This window comes from Neodothiora populina (genome assembly GCF_041146345.1).
Source record: "Neodothiora populina strain CPC 39397 chromosome Unknown canker_contig_15, whole genome shotgun sequence".
Taxonomy (NCBI): Eukaryota; Fungi; Ascomycota; class Dothideomycetes; order Dothideales; family Dothioraceae; genus Neodothiora; species Neodothiora populina.
The window spans coordinates 6,111-31,740 of NW_027191413.1; the positions used below are offsets into that span (position 1 = coordinate 6,111).

At 48.0% G+C, this 25,630-nt stretch overlaps 6 protein-coding genes across 9 annotated transcripts; 4 read left to right on the top strand and 2 right to left on the bottom strand.

The window, feature by feature from the left end:
* Nucleotides 1-395: 395 nt before the first annotated feature.
* AAFC00_002388 (uncharacterized protein) lies at nt 396-2,365 on the top strand (the record flags this gene model as incomplete). The annotated part of the gene is made up of 5 exons (XM_069341695.1): nt 396-629; nt 687-889; nt 948-1,179; nt 1,237-1,479; nt 1,538-2,365. The coding sequence occupies 5 exons, from the start codon at nt 396-398 to the stop codon at nt 2,363-2,365; spliced, it is 1,740 nt and encodes a 579-aa protein (XP_069198202.1).
* A 4,046-nt stretch (nt 2,366-6,411) lies between these two features.
* AAFC00_002389 (uncharacterized protein) lies at nt 6,412-7,880 on the top strand (the record flags this gene model as incomplete). 2 transcript variants are annotated; one of them, XM_069341696.1, is made up of 5 exons in its annotated part: nt 6,412-6,808; nt 6,863-7,297; nt 7,350-7,427; nt 7,480-7,758; nt 7,810-7,880. In XM_069341696.1, 5 exons carry the CDS (start codon nt 6,412-6,414, stop codon nt 7,878-7,880), a joined length of 1,260 nt encoding a protein of 419 aa, XP_069198203.1. The 2 variants fall into 2 exon arrangements, with proteins under 2 accessions (XP_069198203.1, XP_069198204.1); XM_069348012.1 differs by having other exon boundaries at nt 6,619-6,808.
* Nucleotides 7,881-11,507: 3,627 nt separating this feature from the next.
* On the top strand, nt 11,508-13,050 carry AAFC00_002390 (uncharacterized protein; the record flags this gene model as incomplete). The annotated part of the gene is made up of 2 exons (XM_069341697.1): nt 11,508-12,237; nt 12,287-13,050. 2 exons carry the CDS (start codon nt 11,508-11,510, stop codon nt 13,048-13,050), a joined length of 1,494 nt encoding a protein of 497 aa, XP_069198205.1.
* Nucleotides 13,051-17,285: 4,235 nt separating this feature from the next.
* On the bottom strand, nt 17,286-17,638 carry AAFC00_002391 (uncharacterized protein; the record flags this gene model as incomplete). Its single annotated transcript, XM_069341699.1, has 3 exons — nt 17,286-17,347; nt 17,409-17,561; nt 17,617-17,638. 3 exons carry the CDS (start codon nt 17,636-17,638, stop codon nt 17,286-17,288), a joined length of 237 nt encoding a protein of 78 aa, XP_069198206.1.
* Nucleotides 17,639-19,790: 2,152 nt separating this feature from the next.
* Nucleotides 19,791-22,221, bottom strand: AAFC00_002392 (uncharacterized protein; the record flags this gene model as incomplete). 3 transcript variants are annotated; one of them, XM_069341700.1, is made up of 4 exons in its annotated part: nt 19,791-20,033; nt 20,098-20,550; nt 20,607-21,952; nt 22,017-22,221. In XM_069341700.1, 4 exons carry the CDS (start codon nt 22,219-22,221, stop codon nt 19,791-19,793), a joined length of 2,247 nt encoding a protein of 748 aa, XP_069198208.1. The 3 variants fall into 3 exon arrangements, with proteins under 3 accessions (XP_069198208.1, XP_069198207.1, XP_069198209.1); XM_069347729.1 differs by having other exon boundaries at nt 22,017-22,134; XM_069341701.1 differs by having other exon boundaries at nt 22,017-22,059.
* Nucleotides 22,222-24,443: 2,222 nt separating this feature from the next.
* On the top strand, nt 24,444-25,004 carry AAFC00_002393 (uncharacterized protein; the record flags this gene model as incomplete). The annotated part of the gene is made up of 1 exon (XM_069341702.1): nt 24,444-25,004. One exon carries the CDS (start codon nt 24,444-24,446, stop codon nt 25,002-25,004), a length of 561 nt encoding a protein of 186 aa, XP_069198210.1.
* Between the last annotated feature and the right edge of the window lie 626 nt (nt 25,005-25,630).

Sequence of the window (25,630 nt, forward strand, 5' to 3'; positions counted from 1 at the left end):
GCGATGGTAGCTCTATGTTCCGTACTGACTCGCTCCGCCAGCAGCTTGAATGTTGCCTGTGCGCACAGCTAGCAGCAGCTTGTGTGTCTCCATCTCCGTCCTTAGCACAATGCCGACTTTTTTTCACGGCCACGTAAAGACCAAGCTTTTATGGACGACTTTACACTTCATCTATCGCTGGTAGGCTACTTGATTTGTCAAGATGGCCACCATCTACGATACAAGTTTCACTTGTTTGTGGATGTCCGAGTTGGCAGACTCGCTTTGCAACATATAAGAGTGACTGTGCTGCTCACGACTTGGAAGCATGTTTCATCACCGACCAATATTCGATTTTTTACATACCTTCATTACCGACCAAGATTCAATCGTTTACATACTAAACTGGTTTCCCCATGGTCCCCTCGTTCTGGAAGATGCAGTACCTCTTGCCCCTTGCTCTCCTCGCCGCTTCGGCAGAGGCTATTCCCTTGAAGGCACCAAGATGGCTTCCCAATAGCTTTTGGGCTGCTGCTTTCCCTCCTCAAGGAATGCCACACACGAACGTTCCAAACGCCACCACCACGCAAGGGGCTGACATGCCTGTCATTGATTTGGGATACTCTGTGCAGAAGGCTTTCTACCACAATGTGCGGCCATCTGCGTTTCCGTAACTGCGAACGCACAACGACTGACTCTTTTCACAGGAAGCGGTTGGTTACTACGAGTTTACCAACATTCCTTATGCAGCACCACCAGTTGGAAACCTCCGTTGGAGAGCACCTCAGCCCCCTCCCGTCAATCGCACCACAAACGTTGGCGGAGGCACTCTCGGCTGCTACGCTGGAGTAGCAGGCTGGGGCAGGACTGCTGCCTACAACCTGTACAATCAAGGCATTGATGTCAGCTTGTAAGTGTACTCGGAAATTACATCATGAAACGAGTCGTAGCTGACACAATCTATTCAGCCTCGCCGCATTGAATGGAGCCGGTTCCTACAGCGAGGATTGTCTCAAGGTGGATGTTTACGTCCCAGAGTCCGTGAACAAGAACAAATTGTGGCAGAAAGTTCCCGTCATCGTTGACATCCACGGCGGTGGCTACATCGGTGGACACAAAGGAATGGTTGATCCTTCAGGCCTCCTTGCCGCCGGCGTCGCTGCAGGCCAACCATTCATCTTCGTGGCTCCCAACTACCGTGTAAGCCTCAACATAAAATTCGGACAGTTTACCGGACAGTGGCTAATATTTATCCAGCTCGGTGCATTTGGCTTTTTGGGTGGTGCCGGAGTCCAGGCTGATGGTGTTGCCAACGCCGGGCTCTTGGATCAAAGATTTGCCTTAAACTGGGTGAAGCAATACATCTGGGCGTTCGGAGGTGACCCAACCAGAATCACAGTGCTCGGTGAATCTGCTGGTGCTAGTTCCATTGGCTTCCAGCTTGGTGCTGTCGGATCTTACGGCCCCACGCCATTCGGAAAAGCTATTATTCAAAGTCCGGTACGTGCAACATTTATTTGGTGCTACTTGCTTACATGCTGACATGAGATAAATGTAGGCTGCGCTCCCGCTGAGCTATGCCGTGGCTACCAATGACACACAGCAGTTCTTGGCCAAGTTGGGTGTGAAAGACATCGGTAGTGCTCGTAGCATGAACACGGCCGCCATCCAGGCAGCTAATCTGGCCCTCGTTGGTTCCGCATCATATGGTACTGACTTTTTTGGCCCTTCTGTCGACAACACGTTTGTCAAAGCCCCACTTCCTCGAATTTGGTTGAACGGAAACTTCGACAGGTCCATCCCTCTGATCACAGCTCACAATGGCAACGAAGGGGCACTGTTCTCCCCCGCTTCAGTCACCTCGGACGCCGCCTTTATAGCCTACGTCAAGACTGTCTACAACGGAGCTCCTGATCACGTCATCAACACCATTGCCAATCAAATCTATCCTTCTCCTTCAAATAGCAGTTCGAGCCTGCCGTACACAACTCAGGCACAACGTGCTACAGTGTTCGTAGCTGACGCTTTTGTCAACTGCAACTCTTACGCCCTTGACAAAGGCTCGAACGGTTGGAACTTCAACTACAACTTCAACACCCCTAGCCAGTTGGACGCCATCCATGGTTCTGATCAACTATACAACTTCTACAACAACGGCTCGAGTCCTAAAGTCAATGCTACAGTCGCTATAACCATGCAGTCCACCTTCATCAACTTTGCATACAACGGATTTGCTGGAGCAAAGAATCAGCCTTCGATGCCTAGATACGGTGCTGCCGGACAAGCTCTGAGTCTCACATCTACAGGCTATACTGTCGTGGCTGATCCTGTTGCTAACGCTAGATGCCAATACCTTGCTAGCTACGCACCATATGTCGCTAAATAAGATCTATATACAGTCGGACATGGTCGTGGAATCATCTAGTATACAGACTAAAGGGTCAAGGAAACCTTACGATTTAGGACGCCTAGGCTTAATGTGAAAGTTATAGTATCCTAGACTTAGTCTTATTACTATATATGAACTCAATAGTAGATATTACACTATCTTTTATTCTACCTATTGTTTTCTACATATATGGGAGTAGTTCCTGTCTATTACCACTTGATCAATTAATTGAGCTACCAGATAAATACTAGTAAATCTTGAAAATATACATCTTATAGTAGTGGAAGGATGTCTACGATTTTGTATCAGAAGTAGTATATAAATCGAGTTTTGCCCTCCCCTTTAGATGCATCGTGGGCTTGTCGAATACTCTTCATGAACACCCGTAGAGGAAGAAGAGGATGAGTGACGAACGATCGGTAGTAGAGTAAACGTCAAATATGACAAGATTCGCCATAAGCGCCAAGGTATAGTAGCCATTGCTTGCGTAAGGAAATTGTTGGTGATTGTAGAGACCGTTATCTCTGAAGCGACTTCTAGCGCTGTAACTCCTGCTCGATCGTTGACTTGAGGATTCCAATCATTGTGTTTCTCCCCGTTTTTTTCCCCAGATCTCTGGTCTCCTACGGGAGCAGGTTGTACAGGGGCTCAGCAGTCGCCGCGCTTATATTAAGGTTGACCCGTTAAGGTTGACCCGTCAAAGTTGACAGCTTCGATTAGTGTATCACACACCCGGCTTCGGCTTCGGCTTCGGCTTCAGCCACTCCCGGCATGCCTCTGAAGCTCAGAGATGGAAGATGTATTATGTTCTTCAATGTGCCATGAACTGCGGCCACTTTCCGTCATCATCATAGCACGCAGTTCGGAAAGGCATGTAACAACGTATGGATCGCTCGAAAGCAATAGTCTGCTCGTAGCCAAAGCTATTCGTTGTCCTATTGCTATTAGGTTGATGGCGACACAGGATCCTATCAGGTGCGACGCGGACTCGCCTAATGCGTACGCCAAGCGAGTCACGTGCGGTATTCAGTTCTACGGCGATGTATCCTGTTACATATATAGCTACCTTTTTAAAAGAATCAAGGGCTATTCGAATTATAAGGATACTAGTAAATAAAGACGTAATAAGTACGAATAATAAGGGTAAGTATATATCAAATAAATAGCTAGGAAGTAGCATGCTCTTTATATGCTCCTTTCTCTATATAGTATTATCAGTGTGCGTACTAAGCCTCGCTTCTAGGCCGTAAGGTCCTCGCACACCTCCCGAACCTACCTCGCATAGTGCGTACAGTGTGCGGATTGTCACAGCTTCCAAGGTCGAGTATAACTATGTGACATTCTCACTCATAGAAGTATGCTAAGCTTTAATATCTGAACATAAACGGAAATAAAGGGTTATACGCTAGTAAGTCAAGTATGCTGAGGTGTATCTAAAGTTGACTACTAAGGTATATCCAGCTTCGCAACCTCTAGTGCAGATAAGGCCTCTCACGCTGTGACAACTCCAAAAATTCAGCGCAGTAGCTTAGATATTCCCATACTTATCACGGCTGCAGTAAGCCCAGTTGATTTACTCAATTGTGTGGCCATGATCTTCTATTCTCTCTTCTAACTCAACGACATCTACCTCCTTCTTTTCATCTACGATGTGTTGAGGAGGAATAACACCAACTTCTGTAAAGTAATTGGAGTCTTTGACGCACTTAAGTACAAGGAAGAACATAATGGGGAATGAAACGATCATGAGGCAGGTTTGGAACAAAGTCTGAGCGCTGTGGTACGTTAGTAATGCCTCATGCTGTAATAGGAATAGGTGAGACTTACAGGTAAGACGTTCCTGCGGCTTCCATGCCAAAGGCCACGCAAAGACCAGCGCTGAGCATGCCCTTGAAGAACCCACCATAGCGGGCGAGTAGACGAGGCTCATTGCTGAAGGCGCTGATGACCCACATGACCATCATCTGGTCAATAGCATAGGCGATTCCGGTAAAAATGATAACAAAAAGAAACTCGATGAAGGGGCCATCGGTCCAATCCCACTCAGGACTTTCGACATCACGCTTAAGCCCATGCTTCAACTGGACTGCGATTGCAAGGGCCCAACTGACTGCAACGATGACTCCAGAGATGGTCAAGGCCATTGTTCCACGGACGCGTCTCTTGAATCTGTCGTTATCGAGGACCCAGCCAAAGGCCAAAGTCGAGGGAATCTGGACACCCCAGAAAATGATACTGTTCAGCGAGCGGGTACGCAGATTGAACGAATAAGCGCTGATAGTAGGGATCAGTGAAGACGACATTTCAGTCGCGAACATAGGAATTATTAATAGAATAATCCGCCTGTTCCATTGTTGTCAGCTTGCTCTGGTATTCAACAAGGCGCGGAGCAACATGGGGCGTTACTCACCAGTCCTTCAAGAGTTCAACGCATCCCATGAATTCGTTGCGAAAGTCAGTAGCCACAAATTCGGCCAGATGAGTTCCATCAGGACGAACAACGTGCTCGGGAGACACGATACCAAGAGCGCTAGTCGACCAAGTCAATACAAATACAATGGTGTTCATATCTCAGATAACTTTACCTAACAACAGCTGCAGAAGTCATGATGACAATGAAGGAAATGTAGACCGAAGTAGGAACTCCGCTGATCGAGGTGACGTCTTTGGTGATCCCGAAAACGATGAGAGCACCTACTGTGCAACCAACCCCCAAAAGAAGTAGTTGCCAGGCAATGTAGGAACCCTTGTCTTTTTCCTCGGCGTACGCAAACTGACTAAAACACATGCATGTCAATACGTTGTAAATAACAAGTAATGCTGACCAAGGGTCAATTTTTTGGACTTACATGAATCCGGAGACGGTCCACAAAAGACCGGCAGAAATGCCCAATATGATTCCACCAGCCAAAGCAAAGCCTGGCGTACCAGTGGAATCATAATGCCATAGACCACCAACGAAGATAGGATAACCGAGAACACCGAGCTATTGATATAGTCAGCCACTAGAGGAGGGATACTCAGCAGAGATGCTCACAGTCATAGTCCACTTGGGCCCCAGCGTGTTCATAATACTGCCGCCAAAGAATCCACTAATTGTGAAGACTGCGTAAAGTGTCGTGTAGGTGATTACATTGTAATGCGCAGCAGATGGACTGCCGCCACCAGCACCGAGGCCTATAAAGATGAATATTTGACCGCGAATCCATATCGAAGGTCACATACCAACCAAGGCAAGGTAAATGCCAACGGTGAGGAAAAGTATGATGCCAGACAAGAAGTTCTGGGTCCATGGGCTATGGAATGTTAGATCTAATGTATTTGGAAAAAAATGACAATGAGTATCAACGGACCGGACCAGCCAAAGTGGTCTGTACATATTCGCTTAAGTGACTGAGTCTGGTAACAGCAAAATCGAACAGCTTTGAAAGAGGGTATAATTTGTTGGAAGGTGAGAGGGTCATCTGGACTGCCCTTATACCGGCTCTGCGCAACCGTCTTATATACAAACTCGTGGTGTCTTTCAAGACTACTGAAGTATAAGGTTCACTCTCAGTTGGAATCCAACCACCACTATCATTGCGTTGGTTTTGCGCTACCGAGACCGACAGGCGGGGCACCCTGTACGCGCCTACTCTACCCCGCAATCCCAGTGCGTACCCCAGTACCCCAGGACATACCCCAGTATCCTATCTCGGTATGGTTTGACTTTCGCTACAGCCCGCCAATCAGAAGCTTTTGGCGCCTGTGCAGGATCGACTTATGCACCGTTCCATCCATATAGGCTCGAGCCTCGCCAGCTCGAGTTAGGGCTGATAAACCTTATTAATGTTGGCACTGGCATTGAAGCAGAGCCGGCACACCATCGGTACTTGTCTTAACCGAGGAAAGAAAGAACGTCCCCAGTTCCAACCGAGGATAGTCGGTATTGTCCCAGCTATTGGTATGAGTATGATATGTGCTACAGCGCAGGATGCGATTCCCATCTTTCGTAGATTTGATGAAAAAAGCTCACTGGCGTCATCAGATATTCTCTATTTACCATGCGTCTCTCTCAAACCTCAAACGACCGGCTGGAAGGCATCGCAGATGCTTTTATCAATAAGGAGAATGGCATTCCAGGACTTGTTTGCTGCTTTGTTGATAAGACAGGTCAAGCACTGTTCGAATATGCTGGTGGACGCAGAGCCACGGGGTCAAGTGTACCTATGACAACCGACACCATTTTCTGGTATGCTTCCTGCACTAAAATGGTCACAGCGATAGCAGCCATGCAACTTGTTGAGCAGGGTCTGATCAATCTCGATGACGGGGAACAGCTTGAGGCCTGTCTCTGGGAGCTTCAAGATCGTAAAGTCCTCGAACGTGACCAGCAAGGAGGCCTAGAACTTGTTCCTAAGCAAAGCAAGGTCACTCTGCGTATGCTGTTGTCTCATACAGGTACGCCAAGAACGAGCGTTTTTGATTTCACACCAACTGATCCATCGACATCAGCTGGCTTTGGCTACAGTTTCGCGAATCCCAAATTGAAGGAGTGGTCCGAGCCTACTGGCATCTCCGAGGTCAGCAGCGAAGAGTTCGATATCTTCGCTCAGCCACTTGTGAACCAACCCGGGACAGCTTGGGAATACGGCATCAACATGGACTGGGTTGGTCGTTTGATCGAGCGCATCAGCGGTACAGGGCTGCATGATTATATGCAGAGAAACATCTTTCAGCCTCTCGGTATCTCTTCCATATCATTTTTCCCTACCACTGAACAGATGGCACTCCTGGCATACCTTCACGAGCGCCGTGCGGATGGAACCATTCAAGCGCGCGATGGCGGTCATCTATTGAAGACTCCCCTTCGTGTCCATGAGGCCAAACGCAATACTGTGATACAAGCTGGGGGTCATGGGCTGTTCGGCACCCCTCGGGATTATTGTCGTCAGTAGACCTGAGACCTGCAGCACATCAATCTTGATCTGATAAGTCGCAGAGATAGTCGCAGTCCTGTTGAATGGCGGCGTTCATGCGCCGTCCGGTATGAGAATTCTCGAAGCCAAGACTGTTGCGAGTAAGGCTTCGATCACGAACAGATATCATGAGTCAAACTGACAAGAGCGTAGACATGCTCGAGAATCAAATATCCGAACACCCTGATTTTGCCAGGGACGTGGGTCCAGCCTGTAAACCCTCTTTAGTAAATTCAGCAGCGGAAACGTACCCACAACCTCACGAACAACCCCAAGGCTGGGGTATGTCTTTTTTCAGGCTCCTCCATCCCAGTCATACGGGACGCTCAGGCAACACCGTCTGGTGGAGTGGTCTGGCAAACCTCATCTGGTGGGCCGACGTCGAAAATGGAGTAGGTGGGATGGTTGCTTCGCAAATTCTGCCTTTTAATGGTAGGTTCCGCATTTCTAGACGATGGAATTCTACTGAACAATCCATGTTAGATCCGGATGTATTTGCTTGTCACGAAGAGTTGGAAATTGCACTTTATGAGGGCATTGTTGGACAGAGCTGAACTCGTATAAACATTAGACGCAGAAATGACGTGATTCTTACGGTGCACTATCGCCACGGCATTGACTTTGAGTAGAGGGCAGATATCCTCAACCCTTGGGCGGATATGTTCAAGCCTTGAACAGTATGAATTGAAAAAATGAAGTGTTGCACTTAATTGTCCTTGAATGTTTGGCCTCCTCACAAATACCAATAACTTGATTAACGGACATGGAAAGGTCTTTACCCTCTCTTTGCAATTCCAACCAGGACATGATGTGTTGATGCAAGCAAGCCATTGGATGCTACTGAGAGCTTATACCACACAGATGATATAGGAGTGAAACGAGAATGAGCTCTGCTACATGCTGCTTTGTGTTCATGCCTTACGTATCATCATGTGTTGGTCTGCGCAAAATATTAGCCTTGCATGCTCGTTCCTGCTTGCCCTGTTCAAGAAGGTTTCAAATCAATTTCAACTATCTCATGAGACGTTAAAGAACTATGTGTCTATCAGATCTTGTTCTCCAAGTAGCGAGTCGCGAGACGGATTGCTATCTCTTTCCAGACGTTATCCCAGTGTAAGTCTTGAGACATAATGTCGACCATTACGGGTAGGGCACGAAGTGCCGCACAGGCGTCTACAAACACCAACCTGGTACATCGAGTCAAAAGATCGCTAGAGTGCAGGGCATACTCGTCGGACGGCAGATCGGACCTCGGCTTCGAGATACGGGTGTGCGGAAGAGAGACGATTCCTGTCAGACTTTGAGCTACTCAGCTCCACTGCTTCCCATGCACAATCTCCGTGAGAGCTAGTAAGATCCTTCGCTCCATTTAAATCCAAGCCACAGCGATGCGTCCGTCTCGTAAGGAGCGTGGACTCCAATGCTCCACCCCCACAACCTTATCTTCGCTGTCACGCAGCCGAGTTGAGAATTGCTGAATCATAAACCGCATTGCTCAACAGCTGCACTACTGCATCGCCTGCCATTTGCATGAAGGTCGTCCATTTTCCACCGGAGACTGTGAGATATCCACTGAGACCGCTTCGAACGAGATGTTGACGGGCAATATCCTGTGACGCTTTGGACGAAGGGTGGCTGACTAGAGGTCTCAAGTCGGCCCACGTCGAGAGTACATCAGATGACTTTGAAGAAAAACTGAGATCGGGGTAGCGTAAGACCTAGTCGAGTACCCATTGTATGGCAACATCATTGGGCTTGGGACAGGCCACTGACTCGTAGGGCTTATCCGTCGTGCCTGTACAATGATCGTCCGGCTCTGATTCGACTTCCATACAGTTGGCAACATTAGCTACCTTGGCAATAGCCGTGACTGCGGGCCCGGGTTCACTATCTCGCTCTAGAGCGTCCTTGAATAAACGTGAAGCAGCGTCCGACGCGAGACCGACTTCCGTGGCTCCTCTTCCAATCACCAATATATCATAGCTACTGTTGTCTACACAGCTGGATTCTCTGAAATCTGCGATAATCTGGTCTCTCGATCTCAGATACGGTGAGTGTTTTTCCACTCGATGTTTGGTGCTTCGCGATCATCGTGGCGTCGCACGTCTGTAGCAAAAGTACCAGAACCCGCTAGGGTAAGGCCTCTCACGAGCAAGGGTGCTACTCGTCTTAGTCCGGTTGAGCTCGTCGCTATGTTTGTCGATTGGTTTTCCCAAGAAATTCTCGGGGTCCGTAGTCATTTACACTCCCTTCGACCGAGATGTACATCCGAACATAGGAGAACCCTCTTTAAGCGCGATTAAAGGTTGATGCAAGTGGTTAGCTTTTGGAGAGGTTGGACATCTAGTCAGCCGCAGCGGGGCCAAGGGTAATGGCGTATAAGTCAGCCGCCGTGGGGCTGGCCCTGTCCACAGCTTCGTCGGTATGCAGAGGTATACTAACGTAGGGCACTTCAATCTAGGAATAGATCCTTGCTTTCCTTTGTGGACATTGCAGCCAAGATTAATAGCTCAAAGGGAGTCCAAGGGGCCGCCCTACGAATGTCAATCATTTCCGAACTCACTGGCATGGCCGGAAGGATATAGCATGCTCTGTTTACTCGAGGATCATTCCACTTAGCCTACACTGCTCATAAGTTGTTCTTTTAGATCATATCAATATCAGTGTACCAGCTACTCGAGTACAATTGCGCCTAATGGACGGCCAATTTGTGATTGCCATCGACCAAGGGACGACAAGTACCAGAGCTGTTGTATTTAACAAGCAAGGCGCACGAGTCTGCTTTTATCAGCATATCAGTTCAATTATACACATTCTGGTCCCCGACTAAGTACAGCAATACGGGAATCGCTCAGATGCGACCGTAGCCTGGCTTGCACGAGCAATATCCAGAGGAAATCATCCATTCCGTCATCATATGCATCAAGACATGTACCGCGAGATCCCAGAGCATATAATATTGTAAGGAACAGACAGTCAGTATAGGCATCACGAATCCTAGGGAAACAATCGTCTCTTGGGATGCGATTACCGGCGAAGCTTTCTGCAATACTATCGTACGGGGGTATACACACGCTGCAGACATGGTGGAAGTCCTAAAGCAAGCTCTTCGCTGCGCTGATCTGTTCTAAAAGACTGGGTTGCCTGTCTTAACATATATCAGCCGTGAAGCTAACATGGACCTCACAACACGGGCACGCCGTGCGAGACGCTTAATCGTTCAAACGTCTAGTCTTTAGCACTGTTGACAGTTGGTTGATATACAAATTCAACGAAGGCCCGCGTAGTAACATTTGGTCACTGATACAACAAATGCATCGAGAGCAGGGCTTATGGGCCTCAAGACGTTGACACAGGATGAACGAGTACTCGATTTCTACACCACTGACGATTACGACATTCCAGGCATCCATTTGCTACCTAAGGTAGGTCATGGATATGCCCGGTGGCTTGTCTGATGACACGTCGGAACGGATAAATGTATCGCCGGGGGTCTTGGCGCAGCAGCCACTCCGCTGTTTGTAAGGCGCGTCGGACTCTTCCCAATCTCTTCCTCTCTACCCTAATACCATCGATTTCCATCACAATACGCGTTGGCCTTATCCATCCAGCTCTAGTTCCATCAGTTCTGCAACCGGCTGCAATCTCTGTGGTTTGGTGCGACCAATTTTGATGTAGTGATCGCACTGTACTCACCAACTGCGCGCCGCCCTGTTCGCTCGTCCACCCGCCTGATCGCGTCATTCTCAGCAGACTCCGCCGACCTCCACGATAGCAGCGCCTGCGATTACCTGCAGCTTTTCCTTCCGACTGGGCGCATTGTCCGGTATTGTCGCTGGTCCGCCGAACTGTGCCTCTTGCCTGTCCGCTCTGGCCCCAGGTCCGCCATTCCCGTACTTGTACTGGACCCTTTCGCAACAAGGGGGCTGCGATCGGTCGCCGGCCGACGGGGAAGAGAGCGCAGTTCCGCAGGATACCATAGGCAGTACTCTGCATTCTTCTCGTCCAAAGGTCGCCCTCGGGCAAATCGCAGTAAGAAGCTGGCAGCAAGGTCATCACAACATCTTGAGTCTAGGCTGCTCAGTCGACAGAGAAGCCTGGGTGGGAGGGTTCCTGGCGAGACCAGGGGACACCGCCTTTGGTTAGTAGGTCAGTGCACACTTGACTGACGGAATCACAGAATGCCGTCTCGCAACCGGGGCGCTGCCGCTGCCGCTGCCGCTGCTGCGTGGCTACTGCGTGGCACGCCCGTTCTTGCGCAGCCCGACCGCTGTGCCTTTCAATGTGACTCTGACTCGCACGCTCTTGTTGATCTTCTTGTGAAATACAACAAGTCCAGCTCTCAAGGCATGGTGAACTTACGTACTCAACTGCACCTTCAAGGATTCGATGCCATACAGTCCTTGTCGCTCGTGCTGCGGCCAGAAAATATCGTCACTATGGCCTTGGAACCACACAACACAGTCCTGTCTCCTGACAAAATGAAGTCGATTTTCACGGATGCTCTGCCCGCTGGTGATCAAGTCTCGACCTTGTCTATTTCGCTGAGATCTCCAGGGGGTGTATTATGTCCCATGTCCTCTTCTACCTTGTTCCCAAAGCCTGTTCATGAGTCTCGTTTGCGTGCCTTCACTAAGCTCTGCGCTTCTACTTCTATATCGATCTACTTTGGTTCAAACCACATCTCCGAAGGGGAGCGACAAGACTTGCACAATTTCATAAATTCAATTCAGAATTCGGCGTTGACATCGTGCCCCATTGATCTCCGTCGCCTTCAGGGTGGTAAGGGTGCGCAAGAGGTTGACTGGCGACTTCTCGGCCTTGCCGACGCTGCCACACCGAGCCCGGAAGCTCCCCCGCCGTACTGGCAGCAGTCTCAATCTCAACCTGAACGAAAGCGACTCCGCGAAGGTACATGCACGTGGCCTGATTGATCTTGTTACCAGACTGACCTTCCCAGCATGCTCATCTAGCCCTTCCCCGGAGAAGCGGCCCGTCAAGAAAATCCTTCAACACACTCCCTCGTTGGGATCGCCTACCGAGCCTAACACTCCGAGTATCAGAGGTAGCCTTGAAAGAGACGAGAACAGTCGAGCTTCAACTAAAGCCAGTGCCAGCCCTTGCTCTGATGCTCACACAATCAACACCCCCAACCTTAGTAGTCTTCTGCGCAACATCATCCGATCCGAACTTCGAGACCTCGTAGACACGACACTGCCTGACACCGTTCGGGCAGTGATCAAGGAGGAGCTCTTATCACACAACTTACTGCAAACTGAGACTGTATACAAAGCCATTGATATTCAGCTTGGGGATCGATTGAAACCGCTGGTAGAAGAGAACCTACCACCTTTGATAATGCCCGCTATCGAGGCTGCTCTAGATGGCGTATTCCAGACTGTCGAGGATGAGCAAGCCATCGCCCATGTTGACCTACAAGAGACAGTGGAAGATGCTCGACTTGAGCTTGTTCAAGCCAGGGATGACGGCATTCATGCCATCGAGGCCACAGCTCAAGAAAACCTAGACGATTTTACAGCCGAGGTAGAAGCAGTGTCCGAATCTTACTTTGCATCAATTGAAGAGAAGCATCGGGAATGCCTAGATGCTAGAGAAAAGTGCCGCCTTTTCCATAAGCAGTGTCGCAAATTAAGCAAAGAACGAGAGAGTGCAGCATGTCAGTGGCATGACCCGTCTGTATCTACCCGAGCACAGTCGATCTAGTACAAAAGGAAGTTATCCACGCGTTTCTGCCAAAACGAAGCAGTTGATAGATAGCAGCTTAGCTCACTTGATTGATTGTAATACATACTAGACGTCGTCTCGACCATGGCTTCAATTCTAAACACAGTCAACCATCGCTTTGACAAGATAATTATACTTTTAAGTAGGTTGTCCAAACCCGCCACAATACCGGGTTCTGGAGGTTGAAGGTCAATGCTACGAGCCTCTGATCACGAGCGACCGTCGACCAATTATGCTCCTATGACCGTCCTTGCTAGATTTATCTCTCGCCTGTTTTCCGCTCATTGGCTAATAGTTCGACGACGAGTTCCTTGCGCCGAGAGTGAATCCTCGCCACTCACTCGACCGGACCTGCTGAGCGGCAGGGGACCAATCTCGGATCCCTTTGGCACGTCCGATCTCGTGAGTACAGTCTGGACGTCGATCGCTTCCGCATTTCTCTTGTGGACTTCCCACCCTAATGGGTGTAGCCATTTCTTTCTGTGGAGTTTCTAATTGCTGCTTACTGGACTGTCGTTTAGCATCTCGCTCAGTACGTATAGACAAAGCTCGAAGTCTCAGGACTTCACTTTGTAATTCTCGCACCCTATTGCTATTCCGGATAGATGATTAGTAGAAACCACACAGATATCCGGACGCAAGCGATTTACCTCTAGAGTGCTATCTGGAGACATCGACGTAGACCTTACGACTATTTACACAAAGAGAACATGCTGGCAGTCTCCCATCGCACTGTTACAAGACCTAACGATAGATCAGGATCATCGTTGCTTATTTGTACTGACCTTGCGCGTTCCATCCTTGCATGCAATTTGTGTCCGCTTCGGCATCTGCCGTGAGCTTTCAGTCATTTGTGATTCGCCACTTGATCGACCGGTCTGCGCGGTTACATTATAATACTAGGGTCTCTATAGAACCGTCTTTAGATGGCTATCTACACCTGTAATAATTCGAAGATGTAGTAAGTTCTTCGATATGCGCCTACTGCAGTAGTCTCTGCGCTACTCTTTTTACGTGACTTATCGGCGATATGTCGTAGATGTCGTCAATGGTATAGCGACATGTTGCTAACATATCAGCAATAGTGAGTGTCATCAAACAATCCTAGCGCCAGGTGACAAATTGCTCCACTTGCGCAGATAAGCAATGAATCTGTAGATAGGCTCGGATTTGATTCCACGATACATGATCTATTATCGGTCACTTATCATCTGCGGATCTGATATCCCGCGATCGATCATAGGTCATACGCCTTATGCCTGCAAAGGTATTAGGTAGACATTTCAAAAATGTATTAGATGACATGATTTCATCGATTGCAATAGATCGTGACTTTTGCCATGTGGATATTACCTAGGCACGCAAAGAAATCCTGGTCAAGACAGGAAATTCTTTCGTGATAACGAGACAGGCCAAGTACAATGACTCTTATGCTACCATCATGCGGCTACGCTTCCTCATTTTGCTTTGAGTACTAGTCATACACCACCGGCCCGCCGCTCGGCTCTGTAGTGCAGCAGTAAGAGGCGTATGCCATACAAGGTTAGAGATCAAGAGGGCCGAGAGCCGGGCATGCAAGGGCTACCGATGATATCGTCGGAAGGTATGCCTATTCACCGAAGCTCACTCAGTCGAAGATTGAAGCATACCTACCTAGTACTGCTATGCTGTTCGAATTGCTTCGGGCGTTCAGTGTGCGCTTGAGAGGTATACTCTCGGAAGACATGTATATATAGTGAGGAGACTTATCTCCTGTTCATGTTCCATCACATACCTCGAATCAAATTATAAGCAAGGAACTTGCTTCCAGCTAATGATCCTCAACATGTATTTGAAGACATTCCTCCTCTCAGCGGTAGCTCTTTTGCTCGCGGCATGCCAAAGCAATGCCAACGACTCTGTTTCCGCTAAATCGACAACCTCACTGTGGCGATGGTTCGTCGGCCACCACCCAACTGGCCATTGCCGATATTGAATACAAATTGGACCGGGACTGTCCTCAATATCTCTCAGACGGTCGATGACGGGATTGACCTGATTCACCAGACTGCGAGAACAGGTGCAGATTCTATTACATTCCCAGAACTATGATTCCCGGGGTAAACACGTCATGAGCCAACTTATGATACGAAGGCATTCATTGACAGTATCTAGATTCCCTAAGGGCGCGAATAAAACAATTGGTCGCATGAGTTCCTACCTGCGTACATTGAGAACAGCTTAGCTATTGGAGATGACAACTGGAATCGCCTCATTAATACGATTGTATCTGCCAGCATCTATGCACAGCTCAAATTCGCAGAGAAGACTTCCACGAATCTATAAATGGCGCAAGCTCTTATTTCTTCGCCTGTAGGAGACATTCTCTGTCATCGTCACAAGCTCCGGCCATCACGCAACGAGCGCGCAGTGTTCTCCGATGGTACAGTCGGGAAAATTGTTGCTGTCATGACGTCCCGAGGCCGTGTGGGAACGTTGGAATGCGGCGGGTATGTTCCCTTGTTACGGCTTTGCTTTTTGGGTGAATATACACTTACTAAATCCATTACAGGCATTGGTATCCTAGCATGACTTTTCCATTACAAGCCCAGAGCAAAGATTTTCACTTAGTTCCTTTCCTCTATGTTCTCGACCCGAACAACAAGGAAGCCGCTTGGGTGGGAGGGAGCAACGGCAGAGATGGGCACTATGAGTCACTATGCGAATCTGGTCAACGCTTACACGTTCACCGCAGCTATTGGCGTATCGTTCGTTATGACACCACTCGCCTTACTCGACGGCTACAACAATCACAAAGGTGACTTTGACGAGCAGCCGATCTTCTATCACACGATCAGCACGGAAACCTTCAATAGTTCAAAGACTTATGATCCTGACAGCCAGGTCTCTTGGGATGTCCTGATGCAGATCGTCAGAGGTTTCCCAAGTTATATTCCACATGAAGAGGGTAACTTAGTTCCTCACCGATTAGTCAACATAACTTTGGAGTCTAGCGGAAATTTTACAATTCCTGCTGAATAATTGGTTCGTGGAGGAAAAACATAAGAGTTGTAGCAGAGTAGGACGTCATTGAAAGTACGCTTATCACGTAAGGGTGATTCATGGTCGGAAAATGCATTGAGCGGTTTCAATGAGGCACTTTACAGCCTCGCGTTGTGTGCTGCGTGGTTGCATGCACCGGCCTACTTCCCTGATCTCGTTCCTCATATGCCAGCAATGATGAACTACGGCGAAATACATGCTGGAGCACACGAATATCGACTCATAGAAGGACAAAGAAGTTGGAGCAGCATTGCTTTCGATATTGCAGAACCCCTGGATCAATGCAAACAGTAAATATGTCCTCAAGACCAGGACAGAGGCTTTTGAAGGACTCCATAATCGACTCAGCATAGGTGAACAACCGGATAGAAGGAGAGGACTAAGCATCCGTCTCGTCTTCCTCCGTCGCTCTCTGATCAAAAGCTACCGCGATGCTGTTGCTTATTAGATCCAATTAGGAATTTACATGGTATTACCAATGAGATCGGGAACTGTGGCCACGACTTGATGGCAGCCAATCAGACATCCAAATCATTTGCGAACGCGATTGTAACTTGACTATCGCTCCATGTTCTGTAGACGTTTCAGCCTTTTCATCTGCCATAGGTTTTGCTACCTTTGAATATCGATTCATTGCTTCCTTGTACCTAGAAGCTCTTAACGTGTTTCAGAGGCACGCAGCCCACCATGTCAGTTGTCAGGTGAGCAACACTAATCTCTGAACGGGAATCTTACAAGAAATATTGATAGTCATTAGGCAGATGTACAGTATGCCGTGGAATGCTGGTCGACAAATTCGCTGGTTGGAACTACACATGCGCTCCATTTACAGAATAACGATCGGACATTCATGCTCATGCAACAGCGCGCTTGCTGATCAGTGTCTTATTCTTAGTAAAGCAGTATTAACGTACCCTCGGGGGTACAATCGGTATTATGATCGGCACAATTGCTCTTCCTACACTACTTAGACTCATAACTCTACTCTATTCGCATCGTAAACTTCGATCATAACTAAATCGCGAACTAGAAAATAGAGCGGGATTGCACAAACAGCAACAACGGCACAAATTCTGCATGATTGACAGGTTCACTATCTCATAACGATCATACGTCTACGATATGAGTTATCTACATCCTGAAAGTGTTGTATTCATCGTGATCATAAGCATCTATGAGCTCTTGCCTCCCTTCTTGCCAGCCTCGACAGGGTCGACCTTGCCGCCAGCGAACTCTGTGCATATGATCAGATGTGGTCCATGATTTGCAGAAGATAGTGATGGTCCATAGCTTACCTCCCTTGCCGCCGCTGGAGCTGCTAGAATCGGAACCACCGGAGGAGTTGCCACCCTGGGCGCCAGCCTCATGGGGATCAACCTTTCCGTGTGCGAATTCGCCAGTACCGACGCGCTTGTCAGGGGTACCATCTTGCTTGAGGCCGCCGTGCTCTATGAAGCTGCGTCAATAAAGAAGAAAATCCCAGTCCCGATATGTGCATCATACCAGTAGGCTTGTAGTCAGACATGTTGAATTAAGTGGATGGGGTTGGAATTCGTTGAGTAATTGATATTTCTTTTTGAGCAAAGGGAGTTTGTTTGGCTTGTAAATGAAGAAGTGCTTCTGTCGTGGGCAAGTTTAGACTTATATAGCCCGACTGTTCCTCTATCTGACTACTCGCCTGTGCTTTGTTTCTACTTACTCCTTACTTGGAAATGTAGTCATGTCGACGTAACAAGCACAATGCGAGCGGTAGGACAGATTTGATGATACCGCCTGTGCATTGCGGTTACCCGATGTATTTTGAAACCAATTTCACTACAGAGTCGATCCCATGATCAACTTACTAGTGGGGAAATTGCTTTATGTTGCTCCACTACAGCCAAAACAATCAAGTCATGACGTTTCGTGGACGGAGATGACATCGCGTTGCTCCCCGCGACACCTTCGTGTGACGCGTAGATTGAATCCCGTTTTGCAAGATCGCCTCGAACAGGCAAGCTCTAACCCCATTTGTGGGGAAGGTTCATGCACATCTCGGGGACAGTCGATCCGATCTCTTTACACGTGCTCAGATCGGGGTACAGATCTATTGCGTCTGGATCCCCCGCGGTGCTAGCGTACTGATTAAATCACCTAACAAGTAACAACTGATTTCCGCAATTCGAAGCACCTTCTGCACTGATTGGCAGTTGGATATTACGTTCTAGTCAGGGCACTCTCGCTAAGACGACGCTTTACGACGGGAGGCTTCGCAATCTGCTGCTGGAATAGTCGGAGATCATTAAGTCCTGTGAACACGTTTATCCTGTAAGGGGCTAGGAGACTGTTTGTTGATCACGCAATCTACTGACATCAGAGCGTTAGAAGACATGTACAGTAGTCTAGTAACATTAGAAATACGCCACATGTAGCGATACTGTATTGGAGAATGTCGGTAGTGAAACATAACTGCTACAGTATCATGACAGGCGTATAGCCTTGCCGAGGTCTATCTGGGTTTGAGCCTCTCGGTCCATGTGATATGGCCACTTCAACATCTAATATCACTTTCCCTAGAGATTATTCTGTAAGTAGTTGATTGTATCTCGGACACCAAATCAGCCGTATCTCTTAATCGTCTTTATTGCTTTGCATAGAGTGTCATCTCGACAGTTCCTCTATCTTCTTCCCTTCCGACTATCGGCTGGCTGCCAGAGATTCATTTCGGCAGTAAGCTTACATTTCCGATACGTACAATCTAATGGCAGACAAGGAAGAAGTGGTATTGTCGAAGCTGGGACATTTCTAGATGTCACATCTGTGAGATATGTTGGCATGGGATAGAGATAAGGCGGCGTTCGAGAAGCGCGAAGAAGAGTGTTACACTGGAGGACCAGAAAACCTCCAAAACTCACCGAGGCCCCCCTTTCTTGAATCAAACAATACCTTAACCTCCAATCAAGAGACGAGGTATGCGTGGCTTCAACTCCCTTGTATACCAGATTCTGAAGCAGCTGGGGGCTCGGACAGAGGACTTGGGCTGCTCGTGGACATGTTGCACGCGCTAGAAGCTGAACCCAGCCATGTGAACCCCCACTTATAGCTGATGTGTGTCATTGTCATTTCCTGCACCGATGTATAATGCACAACTAACCCCAAGTTAAAGCATGCGCTATTGGTTAGCAATTTAGATCCATCTGCACGCAGGGTCGCGATCATTCAGTCGTAGCTCAAGGCTACTTGCAAATAATTGCGTATTATAGCACCTCCAATATATTGACCACATGTTGTTCAAACTATGAGCCACGTTGGTGTGGTATGCACCTTATAGAATGGATGACCTGCTATATCAATCGCACCAATTATTATGCTCAAGTATCTCAAAACCTTGGATGACTTCCACGGTAGCGCAACAATCTAATAGTAATTGCAGGACACAACGACACCGAGCTGGTTTCTGTACAGCAACCGCCAGATCGTTTAGTGAATGCAACTACTTGTGCTTCATGTCGAAACAGTAGTACATGTCTTGATTGAGCTATTGTTGTGGGGCTTAGGTACAGTAAGGTAGCGTTGGGAACCGATCGGGAGTTTTCAAGTTCATAACACTAATGACATCACCGAGCTACCCGGCTCTTCACACTCTAAAATATGACATGGTCCAGATCTAAAAACAAAATTGCATGTCTTGTTCGCCGTTATTTCTTAGTTGCAGTAGCCACAGCCTTGATGATCTTCTGTGCACCTGCTAACTTCTCACGCTGAACCCTGCAGGACTCTCGCTCGCGTCTGATGGTAGCAGGCTCTATGGCCATTTTCTCAACTTCGTCATCTGTAAGACAACTCACTATTTTGGGAGAAAAGATATTCTCGAGGCCAAGCAATATATGTTCCTCGATGACCAATGTGAGAATGATGTCCACGAAGACTTCTAGTTTCACCTGTAGAAGCTCGCGTCAGCGTATACCCCGAGACAAAGTCAACATCCAGCAATGGTTATAATACCTCATAGATAGCGTTCATGTAGTCTAGAGCCTGCTGGCTGCTAGCAGACTGCATACTGTGCTCGGCTATTTTGGTTTTCGCGTGATCGGTATCGACTTCCTTGACCATGTTCCATTTGTTCCCGTCATACAGGTTTCGTTCCGTAGTGGCATTCTCTATGGCATCCTGTAGTGATGTCTCTTTGCGTATGTTCTGCCGGCGATCAACTATCTTAGCATAGACTGTGTTATGATTCATTGGATGGTCCTGGTAGCTGCGCATAATCTTGCCAAGGAGGGCTAATGCCTCGTCTTGTCGTTTCTGTAGGGCAGGCTCGAGGTATTGATCCTTGATATTCTCAGCCACGTCCTCAGGACATTCTTGGGTCAACAGGTCAAAGATCAAGTCTTGGCAGGCATTGGCAACCTCCAATATGTGGTCCTCGGCGATGGATCTCCAGCGCCGGCTTTGGAACTGCGATTATTGGGTCAGTATGGCAGTCAAAAGCATGTCAGGATTGAAAGTCCCACCCAGAATAGCTCACTGATCACGAGAGGGTTGTAATTGCCTTGTAACTCCTTGCTACGGCTACGTGAGATAATTTTGTGGGCCCAGATCACTGCGAGCGAGTAGGATATAGCAATGGGCTCATCTGATACCTCTTGTATCACTTGCAGCTCTTGGTCCGACACGAAAGTGACGGCACTTGCTCCGACTTCTACGTCATTTTCTTCGATGCCTAAAGTGTGCCCGCTCGTGCGCATGTGCAAGGCAAAGTCTTCGTTCATCTGCTGAATCAGAGCACGCAGTCGACGGATTGCCCACCGGGAATTGCGCTCGAATCCAAGCACCTCTCTGGTCTTGAAGAAGTCATGCTCGTAATGACCATTCAAGGCACATCGACAGATCTCCTGTATCTTCATACTCACGTCGAATAGGTAAGAGCGACACTCGATAACACTAGCGCGACTTGGACCCAAGATCTCGTTTCGCTGCTTGACCGCGGCCAGCATGCTTTCAACCTCTGAGCGAATACTCGGCAGTTCTTTCCTGATGTGGTCGAACAGTATGGAACTCAGTCTATTGCTGAGAGTGCCGATGCCGAGAATATCAGCTGGTAGTCTCTGGAAGTTGGATTGACGGAAAAACTCTGCCTCTAGCTTGTTGCGACGAGCAAAAGAGGCCTCACGTTCTCTATGATCTCGATTTTTCAAAACATGCCAGCCAAGCTTAAAACTGTATTTTTTGATCTCATTGTTTGCAAGTGCAATGAATGCGTTCTCACTGCCGGACCCAGCCGGCAGTGTGTCAGGCTTGGTAATGATGCCGAGTGAGCGATCGCCAGCAGGGTCTGCATCTTTGACGAAAGTAAGGATTCTCTGATTATCAGCATCGTTAGTGGCGGTAATGACAGGAAGACAAATTGTTCTGCTCTGTTCCAAATATTGCATAGTTAGTCTATCCAGCATTTCCTTTTCACCACGTCGGTTCTCATTCTGAATCAAACCCGGCAAGTCCACAACTGTTAATTGGGGCCTGCTCGGTCCCTGTATTTCAATACGAAGGACGTCTCTTGCAAATGTTGAAGAATCTTCGTTGCTGTCCTCACCATTGCTCCCAATCCCCATACACAGTTTGCTATCATCGATGATAGTGCCGAGTTCAGCAGTGAGCTGTGAGAAATCCGATATCTTTCGGCTGAAAGTTTTGATACGTTGCTGCTCAATGGATGGACGTTGAGGATCAGGCAAGATCCTTACACTGATCTTCTCCGAAGTAGCACGACGCAGTATAATTTCTGTTGCGAAAAGCGTGCATGTGTTGTCCGCTCGCGGAAAATCGATTTCAGTCAATGCTTCGAGGACACTGCTTTTGCCTATCGGTCTCGTCAGTATATATCGTCAAAATGGCTCGCAACTTGAGGAACGCATATATCATACCAGCCGATTGATCACCACAAACGACAATTTGAGGGAGAGACATGTCGTGGTCTAAACCGCATTTACGAAGTTCATCTACCATGTCCAGGACTTTTCGTCGCTGAGATGACTGCAACATTTCGAGCCGAGAGGTATCGTCTCCATTCCAACTACCCGTCGCTAAGAGCAAAGGGCGAAGCGACATTGTAATCGTCTCTTCATGCATGATTGAATGTCTCGATGATGATTAGAGATTGAGAGCATGAGACGACTCGACCTTCTTATATTTGACTTCAGAAATCAGTCGTGAGGTCTCGTGGTTTGCTACCAATCCCAGAGACACGAGGGGTACGCATTTGAAACGATCCGAGTACGCGACAAGTAGCTTAGCGCCTTGTTGCGGCTCGTCATACGACCTCTCGAGAGAACAAATCCTATCTATCTGGTGTCGGTAGCCTTTGGCGAGTTCACAGCCGCCGCGACTTAGCGATACACTACTATATTCATCTACTCGAAGCAATCGAAAGTCAGTGTGTGATGTCATCAGAACAGCATTATGTGGGAGAGCTCATGCATGTATTAGTCTATCATAGATCCTTCGAACGGATGTTAGAGTATAGATCATGTGCAGAGAGGCTAGTGTTAGGACTAAGCGCCGACACTTGGATGAACGAGCTTTCTTTTCAATGACCCAAGAAAAGCTCCGCAATAGCTGGTACAGCAAAGTCTTGCCTTGCCAAGCCATTCATGGTGTGCCAGCGAGGCAATGTTAATGTATATGAGGGGACGCCACCGATAAGAATTGTGAGAAGGTAACACAGTTTGTGGGACAAGATGGACATCCATAGCCGCCCGGAGAAACAATCGGACGAATATGACTAGGGTTGGTAGCCGAGTAGTGCATCTTGCCGCTCAAGAGCTGTGCAAGACATCCTGTACTGAGGTTTTATGGAAGCTAAAGAAATGTTTTATGACCTATCAAAAGAATTAATTTGGGTTTCTTACACATATTTCAGCCAGGTAGTACTCTAGATTACCCGGCGCGTAGTCTACACCTGAGTGTTTCGAGACTAGACCACGCCCTCGGATACTCTCGGCTATTATTGGATTCGTGGTAGAGTTGAGGTGAGTGTACAAGCTGTCTACGGTGGATAGACATGGCACATTACTTAGCGCTCAATCGGTCCTAATACAAGGGATTGACTCAGGCTACTGTACTTCTCTGTTCAAGCAGATATTATGCAGCCGCAATGCCATAGGCAGAGACAATGTAGTGCACTGTACCACGAACGAACGGATCATAGTCTAAAGAGCGACTTTATTTAGCAGATCACAGGGTCGATAAGGATCTTGACACGTAGGTCGCTTAAATTTGTGGAGAAATGCGGCTTTGATTCCACCGGAGTAACAGTAAAATGTGGGTAGTTTTGTGTTATCCTACCTTGAGCGAATGACATTATTTAGAGCCTGTCAAGCAGGAGTCTTTGATCTCCGCAGTCTGCATTAGTTGCTCGTTATAGTACCATCGAGACACCAGCTGAACGTGCAGAGGCATGCGATCGATCTTCCGCAAGTTTTCGTGAGCTTAACCACCGGCCCGCCGGTTTTGTCCACCTCACCTCGGTTCAACCTATCACAACTTTCTCCCTCCAGGTTTAAACCTGCAGATGGGTTTTGTATTGGTAGCTATGAGACCATCGGACCATGATTCAAGATATTCGAGAATGCACTAGACTTTCCTAAGATGTTCTAAAATCTAATTAGAGGGCGCCTCCCCGATTTAGCTCTTAGGATGGCTACCGACACATCCGAACCCTATATGTAACGAAGGAAACTACCACCCATGCAGCATTAAGCTTCCCACGTGGCATACGCTATGTTGCTCGGCAGGCATCCAGACCGTGTCCTGCTGTGTCCTTCCGGAAGAAATCGTTTTCAGTGCCAAGGGTGAAGCCCTGAAAATGTTTCTGCCAAGCTTCTACAATATCGCACCTTAACGGTATTCCAATCAAGCCAGCCATTTGACCAATGCCTCCACATCGGCAAGCTACATGCTTTCTTGCCTGATCGAAGCATTCAAGTATTCTCGAAGCATGACAGAGTTCGTCTGGGCTCTTCACCAAGTACAGGCCGTTTCTTCTGCAATCTCATAATCAGAAGCTATGAGTATATGTCCATATGGTGGCTTACAGCTGAACTCTGTCCCACCGAGCGATCTGTATCGTATCTTGATACTAGATCGTTGTAGCCATCTTTAATTGTTCGACTCCCTGTATATAAGCAGGGATATATCGCACGCATGTTGCGTATATCATTCAAAAGCCGTTTTACCTCACTTGTTCTATCAGTCCAACCGCAATCATCACACTGCGAGAGTCATAGATCTTCTCAAACTTCCACTCCATTCATCATCAAATTCATCCAACTCTACTATACAATACAAGCGCAATGCGTCTTACTCCTGTCCTGGTCGCGTTGCTCGCAAGCTTTACACAAGCGGCGCCTGCCACTGTGAAGGCTGCAGTAGCTACAGATGTCAATGCCGCGTGTGCTGTCCAACCCAGTGGCGTTGCGATGACGCCCAAGACGGACACTGCCGCAGCCTTTACGGCGTACTCTGGCTTCAGGAAAGCTGCTGTCACAGCCTCTTATCCATCTGGCTATCTCATCTCATTCTCCGGAAACACAAAAGCCGTGTCGTTTGCGAACTATATGACTTACTTCACCCTCACCTCATACAATCCACAAACCTGTGCTGATTACTGTTCAAACACCTATGGCTGCACTTCGTTCAACATCTTTTTCGAGCGATCTCCTTCGCTCAATCCTGCTGCAGCTTGCCCAAACCCTCCTTCAATCTCGACTGTGAAGTGCTCGCTCTTCTCAAGCAGAGTTTCGGAGCAAGTAGCGACCAACGCTGGACAATGGCGAGGACCATTTTCTGGAGCAAATGTTGCCCAGAACTTTCAGGTTGTGATTGCAGGATCGAACGGTTATAACAAGGTGTGATCGTGGGAACATGGTACTGTCAAAACATAGCTGGGCGTTGTGGAGCGTTTTCTTCTTATTCCATCTCATAGAACATCAATATAGAGACTTACAATGCAACTTATGTTGATCATTCTGTAATCATTATTATTCTTCTCTTGCAATGATCATCAGTCAATTTCGAACAGAAAACCCTAATGCGATTGTTTGAGAAAATGTCAGTCATCGTTCAGTGTTTGATACGAATGCCGTCCCGTAGAAGTCGCAGTAGTTTGTAACAGCCGCAGTGCTTAGAGTTCGAGGTACTCACTCTTGTTCGGTGGTCTGTTCTAGCTTTACTCGACCTGCTCGAGGTCGTCCCCCCGTGCTGTTGTTGTTCGGTACTAAGATCATGGTAAATCGTTGCATTTCTGCCTTATTTAGCGTGTATACTACGAAAGCCTGGCCAATCGAATTTGAGACACGATTAATTTTATCCTCACCACCACCGTACGGGGACACCTGATCGTCAACAGGAACTTAAGGAAGAGTCGTCGATCGAAGGCACAGTTCTGAGCATACAACGTGGATGTCTCATCGCCACATGACATCGTTCACGCCGTTGCCATTGTTTCAGCGAACGGCGCTTTATTGGTAGCCTGAAAGGC